Genomic DNA, 18,611 nt, shown 5'->3' on the forward strand with positions numbered 1-18,611 from the left:
GCCTTACTCCCACACGTGGCATCGCGGGGAGGCTTTACGTCTGTGACTCTATTGGAGGGTAAGAAACTGGACTGAAAAGAAAGTCCTACTTTAGTAGCGCAGTATATATACGCACTATGAACAAATAGTCCCATTAGTGGTGCGGTAGCCAAATTCCTACGCGGAACTAGGACTTGTTCGTACATGTCGAGCGGTACGTTTGAACTGGGTCTGAGGGGTATGGCAGCCTGGCACCAAGGTCTCGACCAATAGTAGAATGGAGACTATTATGGGATGTTCAGTAGGCTAGAATGGATATTCAATGCATATTGTACAAGGAATATACAAGGGATATCAGGGAATATTAGAGAATATACAAATACAATTAAATATATATATATAAATAAATATATATATTCGGTTTAATCTGGCCCTTCACAACAGCCACCCCCTGAATAGGTCCCAGACCTAATCAGTTAAACGGAGACAGATTAATCGCGTTGTCTATTTACACATAAGGGTTTGCTGTAGGGGTCAGTCAACTTCACAAAGTCATAGGGTTGTAGGGTCATGGTCATCATCGATTGTGTCTGGGAGTCGAGGCAGTTCTATGAGCCTTGCCACGGGACGGGTGTAAGTGCGACCCTGGACGAGCACTTCAGCTGCTCGGACCTTGCCGTCGGCACCGGTGATCACTTTGCTTACGCGGCCGGCCGGCCACATAGCTCTGGGCAGTGATTGATCAATAGTCATGACGACTGTTCCTTCTGTCAAATTGTCTCTCTCCTTTACCCACTTCTGGCGGGTCTGTAGAGACGGTAGGTAGTGTTTAATGTCATCCGGTAGATTGGGGGCTCTGCGTAGGCGACCACCCACTCTGATGAGGGTGTGAGCGTCGCTCTCGGGGGCCAGGTGAATTAATCTGCTGTCGGATGGGACGGGCTTTCCTCCCTGTAGACAGGCCAATTCATCGGGGAACGAGTCTCTCTGGGCTCGCTGCAGTAGAAGCAATTCTGCTTCCTCGTAGTTAGCTGCTGACATATCAGCGGGGGACTTGCACTCCGGGTGGTACCGCAGGAATGTTCTTTGTTGTGCACTCTCTATGGACGTGCAATCGTTTATGTTAGGGTCGGTGGAGGCTACGGTGCTCAATCCACAGAACACAGACTTCTTAATTTCCACCTCCTCTGGACTTGCTTCCCTCGGGATAGGCATGGCCCACTGCCTGAGATCAAAGCCGCCTTTGATCAATGAGGCGCGGAGTTCAACCAGGAGAGCCTCGGCTTCCTCCTGGGCCGAAAGGCTTTGTAGACAGTTGTCTACGTAGAAGCTGTTCTTTACGCTGTGTCGGACCTCTTCGTCCGCTGCTGGGTCCTCTGCTACATGTTTCTGTAGTGCAAATGTCGCACAGCAGGGGCTGCACGCCGTTCCGAAGGGGAGGACCTCCCATTGGCAGATGGCTGGGTGCTCATCTCCTGGCCCCTCTCTCCATAGGAACCGCAACAGGGGCCCGTCCGCCTCTACTAATCTCACCTGCAGGAACATTCCTTTAATGTCCCCGCTGATGGCCACCTTTTCCTGGCGGAAGCGGAGTAGAACGCCGAGTAGGGAGGGGCCGAGTGTGGGACCGGGCAGTAACTCTTTATTCAGATTTTGGGATCCGATCTGGTAGCTGCAGTTAAATACTATGCGGTCTTTACCGTTGTGATGGACCTTGTGGTGGGGCACGTACCACGATTCAGTGGTCTGGTCAGCCTCTTTAATGTCCATCTTTGTGACGTGTCCCGCTGTGATGAGCTTCTCAATCTCAGCGCGGTATACACTCTCTTGGGCGGGGTTCTTGGCTAAGCGCCGCTCCGTGTTCAGCAGGTACCGTTCTATGGCGTCTGTCTTGGCGTGGAAAGTAGGCATTCCTTCTCGCCGCAGGAGTGGCGTGGCGTATCTCAACACGCCGTTGACCGGGACTCTCTTGGTCCCTGTCTCGAGGAGGTGAATGGCGTAAATGTCATCTTTAGAGCGAATGTCTTTCTTTCCATTCTTAAAGGGCATTTGTTCCAAGCTCCATGGCCGCTCTACGTGTTGCAGGAGTGCGGTTTCTCCCTCTGTGACTCGGGAGTGGAGACATCTAGTGGCTGTACTTCGGTTGAGAGATTTGGCGAGCGGGCCTTGGAGAGTCCATCCCAAACGGGTCTCGACTGCTGCAGGACAGCCTCGGGGTCCGGTATGAACCCGGTCTATCGGGACAATGAGGTCTGCATGGTCGGAGCCTATCAACAGGGTCGGCATAGCATTGTCTATGAGCGGGATCGGTAACTTGCGCAGATGTGCATATTTCTCCATCAGCTTGGCGACGGGGTATGTGTACCGCGACAGTCCTATTTCTTGGCTGGTGAAAGCGTCTGCAATCTGGTACCGTCGCTCAGGCTGGCCGCTTGCTGCGATAGAGAATGAGACATTCTCGCCCTTTATCGTCTTCAAATCTCGTCTTATTGTCCGAATTGTCATTTGGGTTTCGCTTCCCCGCAGCCCTAGCTGGGCCGCAGCGGAGGCGAGCAGCAGGGTCTTCTCTGACCCGTCATCGAGGATGGGGGCTCCACTGCTGCTGGCGGGATCGATGTACATGACGCTCGCTTTGCGGCTGGATGGTGCAGGTGAAGGGCGCCGTCTGTTACTGTCGTGAAGTATGTCCAGATGGGCTCCATCGCACTTGGTGCACCTTTTCTTTAAGCGGCATTCGGCTGCCATGTGTGAGCGCGCACAGCGAAAACAGCGCTTGTTGGACTTTATCCATTGACCTGCTTCCTCCGCGTTCAGCTTGGGGAAGGAGTCACATTGCGCTAGCCAGTGTTCTTTCTCACAGTAGGGGCACACTATCTTCCACTTCTCCGTTCTGGAGGGGGTACTGTGGCTCCTGCTGCTCGGTACTGACTCCGATTGGTGCATCACAGTCACCGATCTTCTTCCATCATTTAGTCGTCTGGTTCCTTCTCTGGAGCCAGGGGTGCTCCGTCCGAATGTATCTAGCCGTAGGCTGCTGACTTCTCTCGCCAGGAAGTCTGCTAGATCGAGGAGGTTCGGTTCGGGGCCATTCGGGTCTCTGTGGTCCCTCTGCCGCCTAAAGCGCTCCTGACGAGCGGGCGGCAGCTTCTCCAGGATCCTTTCCACATTTGAGTTGGCGTAAAGTTCATACTTCCCCTTCTCTCTTTGCGCTCCCAACATCCCTACCAGGGACTGCACTCTGATGGACAGGTCGTCCAGTGCTCGATTGTCTATTGCTGGGGGTAAGCGGTCGATGTGTCGGATCTCCTGGATCACGTAATCCCATATGCGCCCATACCTCTGGTCCAATGCTACGAGCGCTGCTGTGTATGGGGTGGTGGAAGTCGCGTAGGCGAGCGCTATATTATGTGCGCGGGGCACCTTTAAGTGCTGCAGTAGGATGGCGTATTTGTGGCGTTCATCCAATACATCCACCAACATGGTCTCCAGACACATGCGGAGTTCTGTATACTGGGCCCGGTTCTCTTGGGTGAAGTCGGGTACCATAGGCGTGCCAATGTATGACGCTGACTGTGGATACATCGGCGAGCGTTGGGGGAGAGGCCTCCTAGGCGAGTCTCCTCCCGCTCCTTGGTATGGGCTGGTACCGGCAGTGTACCATGGCCCGCTTGTCCAGGTGCTGTTCCTCGGTGCGGGTCGTGCGTCGTGCTCACCCGTGTATAGAGTCGGGGGTCTGTAGCGCAGCTCCGCGGGAGTATAGCCTGGGCTGTACCGGACCTCCTGGTCCGGTAGAGTACTGTGCTGTCTTCGGGCGCGGTTCTCCTCCTCTTCCTCTTCGTCTTCAGTTAGGTCATCCAGTGCTTGTAGTCTCTGGTTTAGCCTCTCCACAGGATATGCTGCTCCTTCCCGGTTGCTAGGTCTCGCTTGGACCGGTGGGGGGAGGTGGTCTGTGGGGGGTATAGACCTCGTCTGTTGGTCAAGTTCAGGGTTGTTTACTCGGCTAGGGGATGCCGCCCTGGAGGTGTGTCTAGACGAGTTCCTGGAGCCTCTGGCGGAGGGAGAGGGTGTTGTCCGTCTGATCAGCTGTTCTATTAGTTGCGCTTGCTGTCTGTCGCGCTCTGCGTCCCGTAGAGCACCAGCAGCTGCTCGCTGGCTGTCTGCTCGGTCTCGGGCCACATTCTCTTCCATCTGAATGCGTCTTATTTCCAGGCGTATGTGCTCTTCTTCGCTCCGTTGCTGTATCTGCAATCGATCGCGTTCACCCTGGAGTCTATCGCGTTCAGTAGAGGCTTTCAGGCTGACGAGGAATGCCTGCTGTAGGGTCCTCTCTGCCTCGCTGGGAGAAGGCGGTTGTATAGGGGAGCCTTCCCTCGGGGTACTCCTTGCGGAGCCTTGGAGCTCTATCTCCACGGTGCTCTCCCCGTCTTCTTCCGTGCCGAGTTCTCTCTCGGTAGCGTTGTATTCCTCCCGGGACTCATCGGGGACTACTTCTTCAGTACTGGCGGGGTGTGAAGTCATGTCTGGTTCCCACTGGTCCCCACCGTGAACTTGGTCAGTTACATTAGATCCCGTAGGGGCCTCTATGGTCGGGGTAGTCTGGGCGTTGGGGTTAGACATACTTTTACTTTCTAGTTTTACCGCGTTTACTGTTAGTAGAAGACTAGGTTGTTGAGTGACAGCGTAAGCCTCTAAGTACTGAGCGAGCCGTCGTTCGCGCTGCGGGCGTTGGTTAGGAGGATCGTTTCGTGGAGTGTTCATCATAGGCCATTTCAATATTAATAACACTATATTAATATTACACTAATTACCATCCGGCTCGAAGGACCAATTGTAACTGAGGGGTACAATTCCCTGACTGTATTACTAGATATGATACTTACTACCACTACCTTTGTACTTAATATTCGGCCACCCAGTACACGGCATAAATATATTATCATGAACACTCTCACGTAGATGAAACGGATCCAACACAAATGTACGAATTAGAAACAGGTCTTTATTTCCTACACAGCGATGGTGTGTAGAATAAGCACTTAATCACTTAATTACATTTATGAATTGAAATAGTATGCACTTTTATGGCAAGGAGTATTCGTCGGTATATCAATAGATAATGTCCAATCTCTGAAGGCGCAGGTGGTAAATATACGACCTGGAATAGTTAAGGAATAACAGCAATGATACTTTAATGATTATAGGCTGGATACACTAGAGGGGGTTAATCCGGTCGCTTGTAAGCCGACAGGAGTAGGAGGGGGGGGGGGGGTAGAATCCAGCTGCCTCGTCCGGCCAAGGGTATCCCAGGTGAACCCACTGTAGTGCCGTTCAATACGCCGGCGATCCTTGGACCACAGATGAAAGCAGGTGGACTCTTTGTGGGCCGGCTCTCTCCGGTCCACGGGGGAGAGATGTGGAGAGACCTCGTCTTGCAGAGCGTCTCCTCACCTTGCGTCCTCTCCAGGGGGGGGGGGGTTCCAACACACGGTAGTGTCGGGGGTCTTTATCCATAGAATAATCAAAGTATCCAAAGCATAATCCGTGCCTGGGAAGGCGGGCTGTCGTCGGTAGAATAATCCGGTATACAGGTCCACTCGCTCGTCGGCTCTGGGGCTCCTCGGGTGCAGCTTCACATAGGGTCAACCACCCTGGGTAAGCAGCCAGTTCTCTGCCCGAAACGATGGGGTACTGACTACGGTAGTATTCTCACCGCACGAAGCACTATATATTAACAGACTATTATTAGCTTAATAGACTACGTCCAACTCGACGATATAGTGCCAAATATGACTATTCAAATATTAATATACACGATGTCTCAATACCGATGGTAGGCCGAACTTGGCCTTACTCCCACACGTGGCATCGCGGGGAGGCTTTACGTCTGTGACTCTATTGGAGGGTAAGAAACTGGACTGAAAAGAAAGTCCTACTTTAGTAGCGCAGTATATATACGCACTATGAACAAATAGTCCCATTAGTGGTGCGGTAGCCAAATTCCTACGCGGAACTAGGACTTGTTCGTACATGTCGAGCGGTACGTTTGAACTGGGTCTGAGGGGTATGGCAGCCTGGCACCAAGGTCTCGACCAATAGTAGAATGGAGACTATTATGGGATGTTCAGTAGGCTAGAATGGATATTCAATGCATATTGTACAAGGAATATACAAGGGATATCAGGGAATATTAGAGAATATACAAATACAATTAAATATATATATATAAATAAATATATATATTCGGTTTAATCTGGCCCTTCACAACAATAATAATAATAATAATAATAATAATAATAATAATAATAATAATAATAATAATAATAATAATAATAATAATAATAATAATAATAATAATAATAATAATAATAATAATAATAATAATAATAATAATAATACAATAGATAAAGACACTGGGGAGACACACTAGACTCGGCAGGGGAGGGGAACATAGCACAGATAGCAGATACACAGGGAGCAGGTCAGCGATGACAGACAACAGGCTAATAACTACAGATAAGCAGAGACCCAGGCAAAGGGTGAACACATGCAGTACCGCCGAGCGGCCACAGGATGGCAGAGTACTGTCTATGACTGGCGCATGATTGTTCATGAGTCTTTGGGTGGAGACGAGAGAGACGGATTGTGACACACACCCTTTTCCCATCTTTACTCAATGGCGCCAGCGTTATTGACCATTTTAGCGATGTTTGCAGACCCATCGTGTGTTCTGTATTATAGCTATGGAAGACAATAGTATGGCTCATGTGACAGGCATTGTTTATAGTCCATCACTGGCTAACGAGTTCATTTCTACATACTGTAGTTTGTGCACTATTACACACTAAACATCGCCCCTTTCCAAAATAATCCAGTCTTTTTTCATAGATCGCGAGATATGGCACGTTATATGCAATATCCCCAAATCGTTCTGGTTGCTCCCCCGAAACCCCAAATACTTCCAAATCAAAGGTATATACCATGTACATATGTGTCTTCACAAAATCATTTTAACTCAAAACTGTGATCATTACCAAAAGCAAGTTTTACGTCCGGTAAACTACGACACTGTGATCGGTACAGAAGCATGTTTTACGTTAAAAAAATACCAGCAGGTTACCTAAGATGGACCTTACCTCAGTCAGTAAGTACTCCAAAATTAATAAATCGCAGTCGATCCCATAGCGATTGCAATTACTCATGTATATTGGGCATGGCTATACCATACGGGAAAGAATAGCTCTGAGGCACCAAATCTTCCACCGATTGCCATGTTGTGATCCACTCCTAGGCAGAAACAGCCGGCGTGGATCACAAGACAAGTGATATCCCCAGTTCCCAGTTCAAAGGTAGGCGATACTGCCACCTGGTGAGATTCGCTCGTCATTGTAATTCCAACGTAGGCAGATGAGCCAGGGAGACCTAGGGAGCTCTGGCTGAGTGTATAGAACGGGGATCAAAGGACAAATATCAAAGGATCAAAACCCGACTATACTCGGGTATGGTGCTCAACGCATGGCGGCGAAACCCGACTATACTCGCGTATGGTGCCCAATGACTTAAAGAATATTGTATTGAACGTCCGTCTCATACCTCTAGTCTGTCTCGTTGCACTACGTCTGTCTCGTACCTCTACATCTGTCTCATAATAATAATAATAATAATAATAATAATAAATTCAATTTGTACCGCACTTTATTTTCGCGAGAATCTCAGAGTGCTACAGGAGATATAGACAAAAAGTTCAATGAATAAAACAATTAAAATGAATAAAAACAATTAAAATGAATAAAACAACCAATGAAATGGAAGAACATAAAAGTAAAATAAAATAATAATAAAATGAATAGAAGTAACAAATAAAAGTAAAAGAAAAATTCAGGCAAAAGCCTTGTTAAAAAGAAATGTTTTTAGGCCCCTTTTAAAAGCCACGACGGATTGTGGTGCTCTCAGGTGGATGGGGAGAGCATTCCATAGTCTGGGTACGGCAGAGCAGAAGGCTCGACCGCCCATACCTCTACATCTGTCTCGTACCTCTACATCTGTCTCGTACCTCTACATTTGTCTCGTACCTCTACATCTGTCTCGTACCTCTACATCTGTCTCGTACCTCTACATTTGTCTCGTACCTCTACATCTGTCTCGTACCTCTACATCTGTCTCGTACCTCTACATTTGTCTCGTACCTCTACATTTGTCTCGTACCTCTACATCTGTCTCGTACCTCTACATCTGTCTCGTACCTCTACATTTGTCTCGTACCTCTACATCTGTCTCGTACCTCTACATCTGTCTCGTACCTCTACATTTGTCTCGTACCTCTACATCTGTCTCGTACCTCTACATCTGTCTCGTACCTCTACATTTGTCTCGTACCTCTACATCTGTCTCGTACCTCTACATCTGTCTCGTACCTCTACATCTGTCTCGTACCTCTACATCTGTCTCGTACCTCTACATTTGTCTCGTACCTCTACATCTGTCTCGTACCTCTACACGATATACAGTTCAACTTCATCAATTGCTCCTTTGGTCATTGCGTAGGGAGCAGAGATCCCCCCCTCCATGTATTTGCATTGGTATTGTGAACAGAGCCTAAACAAACGTGGATAATAAAATAATCAATATTTTAATGTATATCAAATATATACTTTACAATATACCAATCCTGGTAAATATGAGATGAGTCACTGAAGTGCAGAAAGACAAATTCCAGTTACCTTGTGTAAATCGCACAATGAAATCTTCATCATCCGTATAGTGTGGTAACCATCTGTAGTGTGGCAGTGAAAGGGTTAACCTTCTGTTGTGTGGCAGTGAAAGGGATAACCTTCTGTTGTGTGGCAGTGAAAGGGATAACCTTATGTAGTGTGGCAGTGAAAGGGTTAAGCAACATTCACATCCTCTCTCTCCCTATTGGTCAGGAGTTCCATAACTGCACGTGTGTGGGCGAGACCATGTCCACTCTGGCCATGAACCGGTCAGCCGTGTTGGGCCAGTGCCCCAGGAGGAGCGACTGTGACCGCATGTTTAAGTTCTACATGGGGGCGTCTGTGCTGGGGGCCTTCATCTCCGCCTGCGGGGCCACACCGGGATACATCGTTCTACTCAGGTCAGAACCACAATAACAAAAGTTACGCAAAGTTCCACTAACGCAGGAGACGCTGGTATCGAGCCCAGCTCTCGGCGTTGCTACCGGCTTGGCCGGCCGTCATACTAACACAATTGGCAGTGTCAGGGGTGGGAAAGCCGGTAGGTGGGGATTGGACGTTGTGGACAGCGACTCCTACAGGTCGGTTGGGTGACGCCGGTGCGGCGGAAACAGGAAGTAGCGGGGGCAGCGTGAGACAGCCTCCCACGCGTTACTCCTCGCCACTGAGAGTCCGAGCTGCTGCGGTGAAAACATGCGACAGGCTGCCTCCTCGTGTACCGGAGGGGACGCGTGATGCAAGGCTTCTATCCTCACTACAGCCGACCAGTGGGAGGCATAGTCTAGCAACGTTCAAGACAGGGGAGGGAAGAATTGGATAATACGAAATTGGGATGGGAGAAAAATAGAAAATAAGGAGAAAAAGTGGATAAAAAAAAAAAAAAAAAAATTTGAAAAACAGCAATGTCTATTTTCAAAAATCATGACTCAAGATAATCCATAGATCTTGTTGTGAGAAATTTCATGAAGGAATTATTATTATTATTATATTTATTTTTGGGCTTTCTGTATTTTTCACCCATCCCAATTTAGTCATTATGCCAATTCCCTTCCTGTTCCTGGTTGTTGCACACATTTTAGTCCGACTCCCATCATTGTTTTCTACAGCTAGCTACCCAGCATCAGGACATCCTATATATACAGTAGGTATATACTCTATACTGATGATATGAAGCTGTTTCTTTATATCACAGGTCCATCCACCCTGATCTGAAGTCACTGGCACTGGGGATGCAGACGCTCATAGTCCGAACTCTGGGTGCGTATACAGAAGGGTGACCTTACCCATTAAAGCCTCAATCCGTGATTTCTTTCCCTCGACCAAATCAATGTGAGGTATATTCACGTACATTCTTGAAGCGTTTGATCTGTAGATGGAAATCCGCAATTTGGAACCCATTGAAAATATTAAATATAGATGTTTTACTCCATATATATATATATTTCAACTATTGGTATAAAATCTGTTTGAAATAATATAAATATTTTTTTGTATAATATATTTGATATTAAATATAATATATTTATAATATATTATATATATAATTATATATATATATATATATATCAACTGATTTTATACCAATAGAATGATATAAATAGGATTTATATGTTCTCAGGTGGTATCCCTCCTCCTATATATTTCGGAGCGTTGATTGACAGGACGTGCTTGAAGTGGGGGTCCAAGAGGTGCGGTGGACAGGGGGCGTGCAGACTCTACGACTCCCAAGCGTTCAGGTACAGTTAGCGCCGTCCCGTTCTTCATGTTGTTTGAGATCGTTTTAATCTCTGTTTACCCAAATGTACAGAATATTTGTATGCATGTAAAATGCCACCAATGTAGACTAATGTAGCCACTAGGTGTCGCAGTAGAGCACCATCGTGACATTTTATCCAATCAGGTGCATTCCACGTGGGGAAATGGAAAGTAAGGGGGAGATATACATAGATATATATAGAACATTCTATATATTATATCCATGGGGATATATGCCTGCAAAATGTAAACAACAACGTTCATTTTGATAAAATGTACTGATATTGATGAAAAGGAATACTTTTATTCTGCACATTTCTAAAAGCTCTACATAGAAATGTTATCTACTGTATAGCACCTTTAATACTTTAACTCTACACTACAATCAAAAAGGAAATATCCTACTGTACCTTTACTTTATATATTTACTTTATTATTTATAACACCCCTATGTTCAAATTACTTTTAACTTTACTTTTACTGCACCTGTGTATAGTATACTTGAATGAATGAATGAATTAATGAATGAATGAATGAAAAGTTTATTTCTTGGACATGTTATTCTTCTTATTTCTTCAACCAACTCACAGTGTCTTGATCCGTCAGACCAAACAATCATAACAACAAATTAAAAAATCCTTAAAGAAAAAAAAAACATTTAAAAAAAAAGAACAAAGAAAAAACAGGAATTATAAACAAAAGGTATACTACTTACTCATAGTATATATTCAGATTCTAAGTGTTATTGACCATATTTATTGTAACGTATAATATATCTGAGATAGGGCACACAGACCCTCATCTGCACCTTTGATTACACAGTTTACTTGCTCATGTGCTTATATTTAGAGTTAATTATATTGTTGACAGGCTTACTTTTATCTGCACTATAATTGTATTGGCCTATATTTATGTCTTCTGCTATTACCCTGCCCATACCAGTACCCCCTCCCCCCCCCTCCCTTATACTGCTACGACGCCTGCATTTCCCCAAGGGGATCAATAAAGGAATATTTTATCTTATCTTATCGTAATGCAAGGAATATAGAGTTTTGCATAAGATACATGCAAATCAATTCATAAACAATTATGTACTTTTTAACTCGAGGACTGTGTCCACACAGTCCTCGTTCCGGAAAAGAAAAGAACCTTGAAGTAAAGAATTTGGTATCCACCGCACAGAGAAACAAAGCAGATGGTGGCATGGTATTTCCAGATTTTCTCCACTATTTTAAGGCGTACACTTTAAGACCATTGACAATATGGTTTGATCCCCAAGCATTAGTATCCTGGAGAAATTTAGAAGAAAATATAGTAGCTCCACATAGGCTGAAGGACATAGTATACACTAAATTATCAATTAAGCAATGTGAACGGAAATTTGGCCCCATAATTACTCATGCAATCCGGATATGGCGTGAAACACAAAAAAAATATCCTAACCCACATAAATGGCATAATCATACTCCCTTATTCAATAACAATGCACTTTTGATTGAAAAACGACCTATAATATTCCCTATATGGGAAAAGCAAGGCATACACTCATTAGGGGATGTTTTTAACAAACAGGGTTTTTGTAGTTATGAAGAAATACGCAAAAAATGTAATCTCACCAAGTCCACACATCTTTTTTACATACAGTTACTGTTATGTTTGAAGTCTCACGGTGTTCCATTAGAGATACCAATTGAACACCACAGATACCACAAATTCTTCTATGAAAGAAAGACATCGAGAGGTTTTGTTTCAGATTTTTATCATCAATTACTAACGTCCTCGTATGAAACCCTCCACCTAGACTCTGTCTGGAGGAGGGATATACCAGACCTGGAAAGTGACTTTGATTGGCAAGAAGCCTGGGCAAATGTCCGACTTACATCAAGGAACCCGGACCATCAACAAATCAATCTTAACTATATTCACAGGACATACTTGACTCCTATAAGACTGAACAGAATGGGTCTTAAACAAGACTCCAAATGCTCCTTATGTACAAATGGGGACGAGGGGACATTTATGCACATGTACTGGGACTGCCCACCAGTTAAGATATTCTGGAAAGAGGTGACCCAGCAATTATCAAATCTCTTAACTTGGAATATACCTGTACACCCCTCTGTATTACTGCTGAATGATGTTTTTGAGTTTGCAGTACATCCACAGCTAAAGAGATTGGTTTTATCGGGTATCACAGTGGCTAAAAAGCTGATAGCATCACGATGGTTTCAACCGGAAAAAATGTGCCGGAAAGTTTGGATGCTTACATATCTCGATGTGATTTATCAAGAAATATCTACAGCAAGAATTCTGGGTCTCAATGAATCCAAAATGACAATGTGGTTAGAAGTGGTGGAGAGAATAAAAGCTAGCTTATAATGGTAGTGTCTGGTTAGGAGCGAGGGATAATGGATGGATTATCCAATGGGGGGTCCGGGAGGGGGGGGTACGAGCTAGAGCGTATGTGTGTAGGGTATTATAGCAGGTATTGGTGGTATATCCTGTATAAGACATTTAACTAAATGGTGATTTTATTGGATGTGCACTGTTAATAATGCTTGTATATCTTATCGTGTGTTGTCATGTTTGTTTATACGTTTGTTTAAAAAATAATAAAAAAAATAAAATACAAAAAAAGAAGTAAAGAATTTGGGTACTTCTTCCACTGACTTCAACCCTTGTCTCTGTGGTGGTTCTAGAGTGACGTTCCTGGGTCTCATCTACGGCCTCTACTCCCTGTCCTACCTGCTGTGGGGGGTGCTGTACCACAGGATAGTCCAGAGGCAAAAGAAGCTGGCGCTGAGGAAACAGGCCAAGGACAACGGGTCACACGCCAACATCAACATCGTCAAGGACAAACAGGACTTGGACAGAGAGAGCACAATTTAAAAGCTGTAATCTGCCATTCCTCTTTGTTATTGTTTTTTTTAAACTATATAGATTCTTGTGGACTTGGAAAGAAAAAGGATGCCTTTTTGCTACTTTCGATATCCCCGTCGAAACTCAAAGCGAAAGGGGGAATTGATACAAGCCGGGCATTACCAAGTCCGTGTGACAACTGTGAAAGAGAATTACATGTACACCCCGGGTGCAAATGTGTATAAAATCTTTTTATATGTATATATATATTTTTATTATTGGTGTACCTGAGCTTGAACAACAACAACAACAACAACAACAACAACAACAACAAAGTTTAGCATGTTTTTTTTTAAGGCCCTCCCAGATAGCAAACTGACATAGAAACAACGTTGGCTCAATGTGAATAAGATTGAATCTATATCCTCAAAGTCATTTCCTCAAAGTTTTCGAAACCTTTCCCGCCTCGAGTGAAGCCCCCCCCACCCCCCCCCCCCCCTCTCGCTTGCCGCCAAATTCGCACACACCGCCTCGACCGGTAATCCTCCTCACGGCCCTCTGTCTGAATGTACGGCCGCTACATGCGCGTTCTTTTCCGAGTAAATATCATTCAAAGTTCAACACGGTGCCGAAAGCTGAATATTCTTCTAAATCTAAGCGAGAACGCTTCGCACCTTTGACACTGTGTGTCCTTGTGTATTGGAGAATGGACCGACAGGGAGAGGGGATCAGTGTTAGACGACCTATAGGTCACATCGTATCTTCAAATCATTCTCTCTCAGCGTTTGTTCGTTTTTACCCGCTTGCATCGGGACAATTCAGGTTGTGGCGAAGTCATTTGTCGAGCAGAGAAATGTGAGCACGTTGACTTTTAAATAGTCTAAACCTCCTGCCACTCTTATTCCACGTGGTAAAGTCCCCCAGCTGCTACTCCAAACAGGTTAACCACAAATGCTATTCATTATTTGAAAAGATTATTTGATACGGGTCTGATCGAACGTAAATCTGAACCAGTGAAAAAAGCTGGTAGTTTGTACTCGGTAAATAGATGTATCAACACTTGAGAGACATAATTGCTGTTCATATTGAAGATGTAAATACTGTACTCTTTTTACTGTGTCCATATAGTCTGCTGTAGCATTGTTTCTGCCATACTGTAGTATGTCTTAATCGTTTCTCTAATAAGGATCCTTGACTGTATTGTTATCGTCAATAAAGTAGTTTCAGTTTGTAATGTCTCCTTGAAACGAGTGGTTTGGGACTCTGTTTTTCACTTATGTGTGTATCTGTGTGTGTGTGTGTGTGTGTGTGTGTGTGTGTGTGTGTGTGTGTGTGTGTGTGTGTGTGTGTGTGTGTGTGTGTGTGTGTGTGTGTGTGTGTGTGTGTGTGTGTGTGTGTGTGTGTCAACATACATACAGTACTACATACGAAATACAGACAATAATATTCCCTCCAGTGCCTCTAGTGCTTTCTGAAAGATGCAGTCTTCGGAAAAGTGAGACTTTTGATGGTTTGTAACGACGACACGTACGTGGAATAAACACATGGTGTCTACGAGTCTACGAGGCTCTCACTTTTACTGGCGGAGAACAATGGAGACAAGACGGTTGGTAGAGGGAGAGGAGGCAGGCTGAGGGGTGAGAGGGTTGGTAGAGGGAGAGGAGGCAGGCTGAGGGGTGAGAGGGTTGGTAGAGGGAGAGGAGGCAGGCTGAGGTATAACTGAGGGAGAGGAGGTCAGTGAGATATGGGGGGGGGGGGGGCAGTTGGTGAAGGGCTTCGTAGGTGTCCAGGATGCTGTAGTTGATCTGGTTGGAGACAGGAAGCTTGCAGTGGTCTTTTAGAACTGGGGTGATGAGGTGCCAGGATTAGGTGTGAGTTAGAAGTCTGGAAGATGCACTCTGAGAGAGAGAGAGAGAGAGAGAGAGAGAGAGAGAGAGAGAGAGAGAGAGAGAGAGAGAGAGAGAGAGAGAGAGAGAGAGAGAGAGAGAGAGAGAGAGGGGCAAACAATAGAATGCCAGAGAGACACAGATGGATGTGTCAACAACTCATTGTAAACTAGTTTCTCTTTCTTTTTTTTATCCACTTTTTCTCCCATTTTAAATTTTTCTCCCATCCCAATTTCGTATCGTCCAATTCAACCCTCCCCTATCTCGAACGCTGTTTCATGCCTCCCACAAGCCGGCTGTAATGTGGACGAAGCCATACATTGCACGAGTCCCCTCCGGTACTCGAGGTAGCAGCCATCGCATCTTTTCACCTGCACAGCGCGATCTTTCAGCGTCAGGGGTCTGCGCTTTGGAGGGACGCCACCCCCGTTGCTTCCTGATTCTACTGCGCAGGCGCACCAACCGACCTGTAGGAGTCGCTGTCCACAATGTCCGATCCCCACCCATCAGTTTCCCACCCCCTAATACTGCCAAATATATTAGTACGAACGACCAGCCAAACTGAAAGCAATGTGGAGAGCTGGGCTCGAACCCAGCGTCTCCAGCATTGGTGGTGAGCGCCTTGCCCACTGCACCACCTAGCCGCCCAACTAGTTTCTCTTTCAAGCCTTCAACTCAACTGTAACCTGAACATATGGTGTGAAAATAATGTGCTTTCTATTATGCTTGAGACCAATTCTCTACCGCAATGTAAGCAGTCTGTTTAATAAATAATTGCCAAGTGTTCCAAACCAGCCTCTGCGGTAACTGGCACGATCGTGAAGTTGTCCCTGAAAAAGTAAACTCAAGAGCAAGAGCGGCCGCCAGGTAATCGGAAGGTTCCCGGTTTGATTCCAACTCCTCCCGGCAGCGCGTCAAAGTGTCCTCGAGCAAGACACTTAAAGGAACACGCCAACTTTTTGGGAACCTACTTCCAGTGAATGACGCTAAGCTAGGCTAACTGTGTGGGTCTTCCTACTCCTACTGCATGCACAGAAGAAGAGGGGAGGATGCGACCCTCTTTGCGCTGCCCCTGTGCCTCAAATAGATCCGCTATCAGCTCTATCTTTAATCTTTCAAAATGTTCAGTTGCTATCGCTATCAGCTCTATCTTTAATTTTTCTAAATGTTCAGTTGTTATTGCATGCACTCATCTGTGTTTCACTACACACATGAGTGCATGCTTACCAACTGTCAGTCTGCAACACTACTATCACAGACATCTAAGAAGGGAGATCCCCCCTTGAATGGCCCTTCTAAGGTTTCTCTCCTCCACACTGCCTGTGGTGCATTTCTTCCTATTGTTAGGTTTTAGTGAGTTTTTCCTTACCTTCGCGTGGGGTATGTCTGGGAGTGTTTGCATTCATTCATTTATTTTGCATTTATTTTAAATTTGTTGGACCTTATGGTGTTCTTGTTTTGTTCTTGACTTATTGTTATGTTTCTTCTTGACTTGTTTAAAGAAGACGTGTCCGGCCCATGCGGACATTAACGTGTGTTGTCGGGCCTTACAAATACATTTGATTTGATTTGGTGTGGCAGGTCTTGGAAGTTGTACAAAATTGCATACCTTTCACCTTGGCATGTTTCTCGTCTTCTTCTTTTCTTCTCTTTTTATACTGGATGGCCGGATGGCTTTTGCCTCTTCATAGTTCTCTAACGTTAGTCTTTCTTTCCTCAACACTCAATTCTATAAACACTTGACCGATACCCATCAATGCACAGCGCTCTAGCATGTTCTGACTGTGAACACCTAAAGCTGAGGCTCAGACCGACCGACCGTTTTAGATTTTTAGGCAACCGCCTATATCGCCTGTAGGAAGCTCCGCCCTCACACACCTTATTGTCTAATGTAACCAGGTCTTTACTGCCCTCCTCAAAGGGATTCCCATTGCTCAGCAACACCTCCATCAGGTATTTGGCATGGCGTTGACATTGGTGCTGAGATGCAGATCCTTTCTTGTGATGAGGACGTTCCTCACAATCATCGTTTGTTCTTCACAATCAACTGTTGTTTACAGTTCTCATATCTAACTCTAGTTCTCCACATATTTATTGTCTCATTGTGTGAAATATCATATAAGATATGCTCCAATCATGTTTATTTTATTTGTATTCAATTACTCATTCATGAAAACTTAGGTACAGGCACCAAGATCACCATTCTAGGTTTAATAGAATAAAAGTTATGAAGCGTAATTCGAAATACAGAAATTGCAGCCATCTTTGATTTTTGCCATACCATATTCAAAACATCAATATTTAAACTCCAGTTGATTCCTCACACAGTATTAACTTAAAATAGCAATACAACATTATATTACACAGCAATTGTGTGAACATTAAGACGTTTTTAAAGAATTCATGATTTCGATTGTGGCCATTTTGGATACGTTTTTATAAAATTCAACTGGTTCCTTGACACTCAAGCCAAAATTGTTCTATAGATCCTTATCTTCAAATTAGAAGTGGAAACGAAACTTTCGCATATACATTTGAAATGACTGAGTGTCCAGGCACCCCACTATCAGAAAAGTGTGTGGTTTTCTGGTCAGCAGGAGATGTGCATCTCTGGCAGCTTATGGTCAGTGGCATTGTTCGTCAAATAGTGTTGAACTTGAGTGTTACACCCTGAGTGTAACTGAGGGGTACAATTCCCTGACTGTATTGATAAGTATGGTATCATTAAACCACTACCGCTTTATGTACTTTAATTACTGGCCATACAGTACACGATATCTAAGTATGATGAACACTTTCCCACATATGAAATCAGGTCCACACAAAGGTAATAGTCAAATATTTAATATATAGCAAAAGGTACATATAATAATTACTTATTACATTTATGATTTGAATTGAATGCTCTTGTAAGGCAAATGAGTACTCGTAGGCAAATCAACACTGAATGTCCAATCTCTGGTTACACAGGAAGCAAGTATACAACCTGGCTCTTAGGGGATTATAGCGATGGTCACTTAATGATTATAGCTGGATAATATACTGAAGGGGTCCCGCCGGTTGTAAGCCAGTAGGGGGGGTAGGAGAGCCGTCGGCTGTATCCCGTCTGGTCAACGATTTCCAGGGAGAATTCAGGTACAGAAAACAGTGCCCGTGGAACCTTGATCCACAGATGAATACACTTGGGCTCTCTTGTAGACGATAGCTGTAGCTGTCGCTGTCGGTCCACAACGAAGAAGAAGCGAGGCGACCTCAGTCTGGTCTGAGCGCCGTCTCACCTTGGCTCCTCTCGGGGTAAATCCAACACTCACCGGTGTTGGCGATTATCCGCTCCACAAATCAAAGCACCAAAGCAAATAGATATTCCATGCCGTATAGGGCTCAGCAGTCGTCGGGGTAGGTAATCCAATGTGCAGGTCCACTC

At 45.1% G+C, this 18,611-nt stretch overlaps 1 protein-coding gene across 1 annotated transcript in view; it reads left to right on the forward strand.

Annotated features, from left to right (window-relative positions):
• slco1d1 (solute carrier organic anion transporter family, member 1D1) overlaps positions 1–13,331 on the forward strand; it is a gene marked incomplete at both ends in the record, with an annotated part of 39,012 nt that extends 25,681 nt beyond the window's left edge. The window contains 4 exons of the mRNA XM_084330489.1: positions 8,901–9,088; positions 9,880–9,944; positions 10,306–10,423; positions 13,142–13,331. Coding sequence (XP_084186615.1) covers positions 8,901–9,088; positions 9,880–9,944; positions 10,306–10,423; positions 13,142–13,331 — 561 coding nt within the window. The remainder of the gene's footprint in view (positions 1–8,900; positions 9,089–9,879; positions 9,945–10,305; positions 10,424–13,141) is intronic.
• Between the last annotated feature and the right edge of the window lie 5,280 nt (positions 13,332–18,611).

The sequence above is a fragment of the Notolepis coatsorum genome (genome assembly GCF_963971535.1).
Source record: "Notolepis coatsorum genome assembly, chromosome: 15".
NCBI lineage: Eukaryota > Metazoa > Chordata > Actinopteri > Aulopiformes > Paralepididae > Notolepis > Notolepis coatsorum.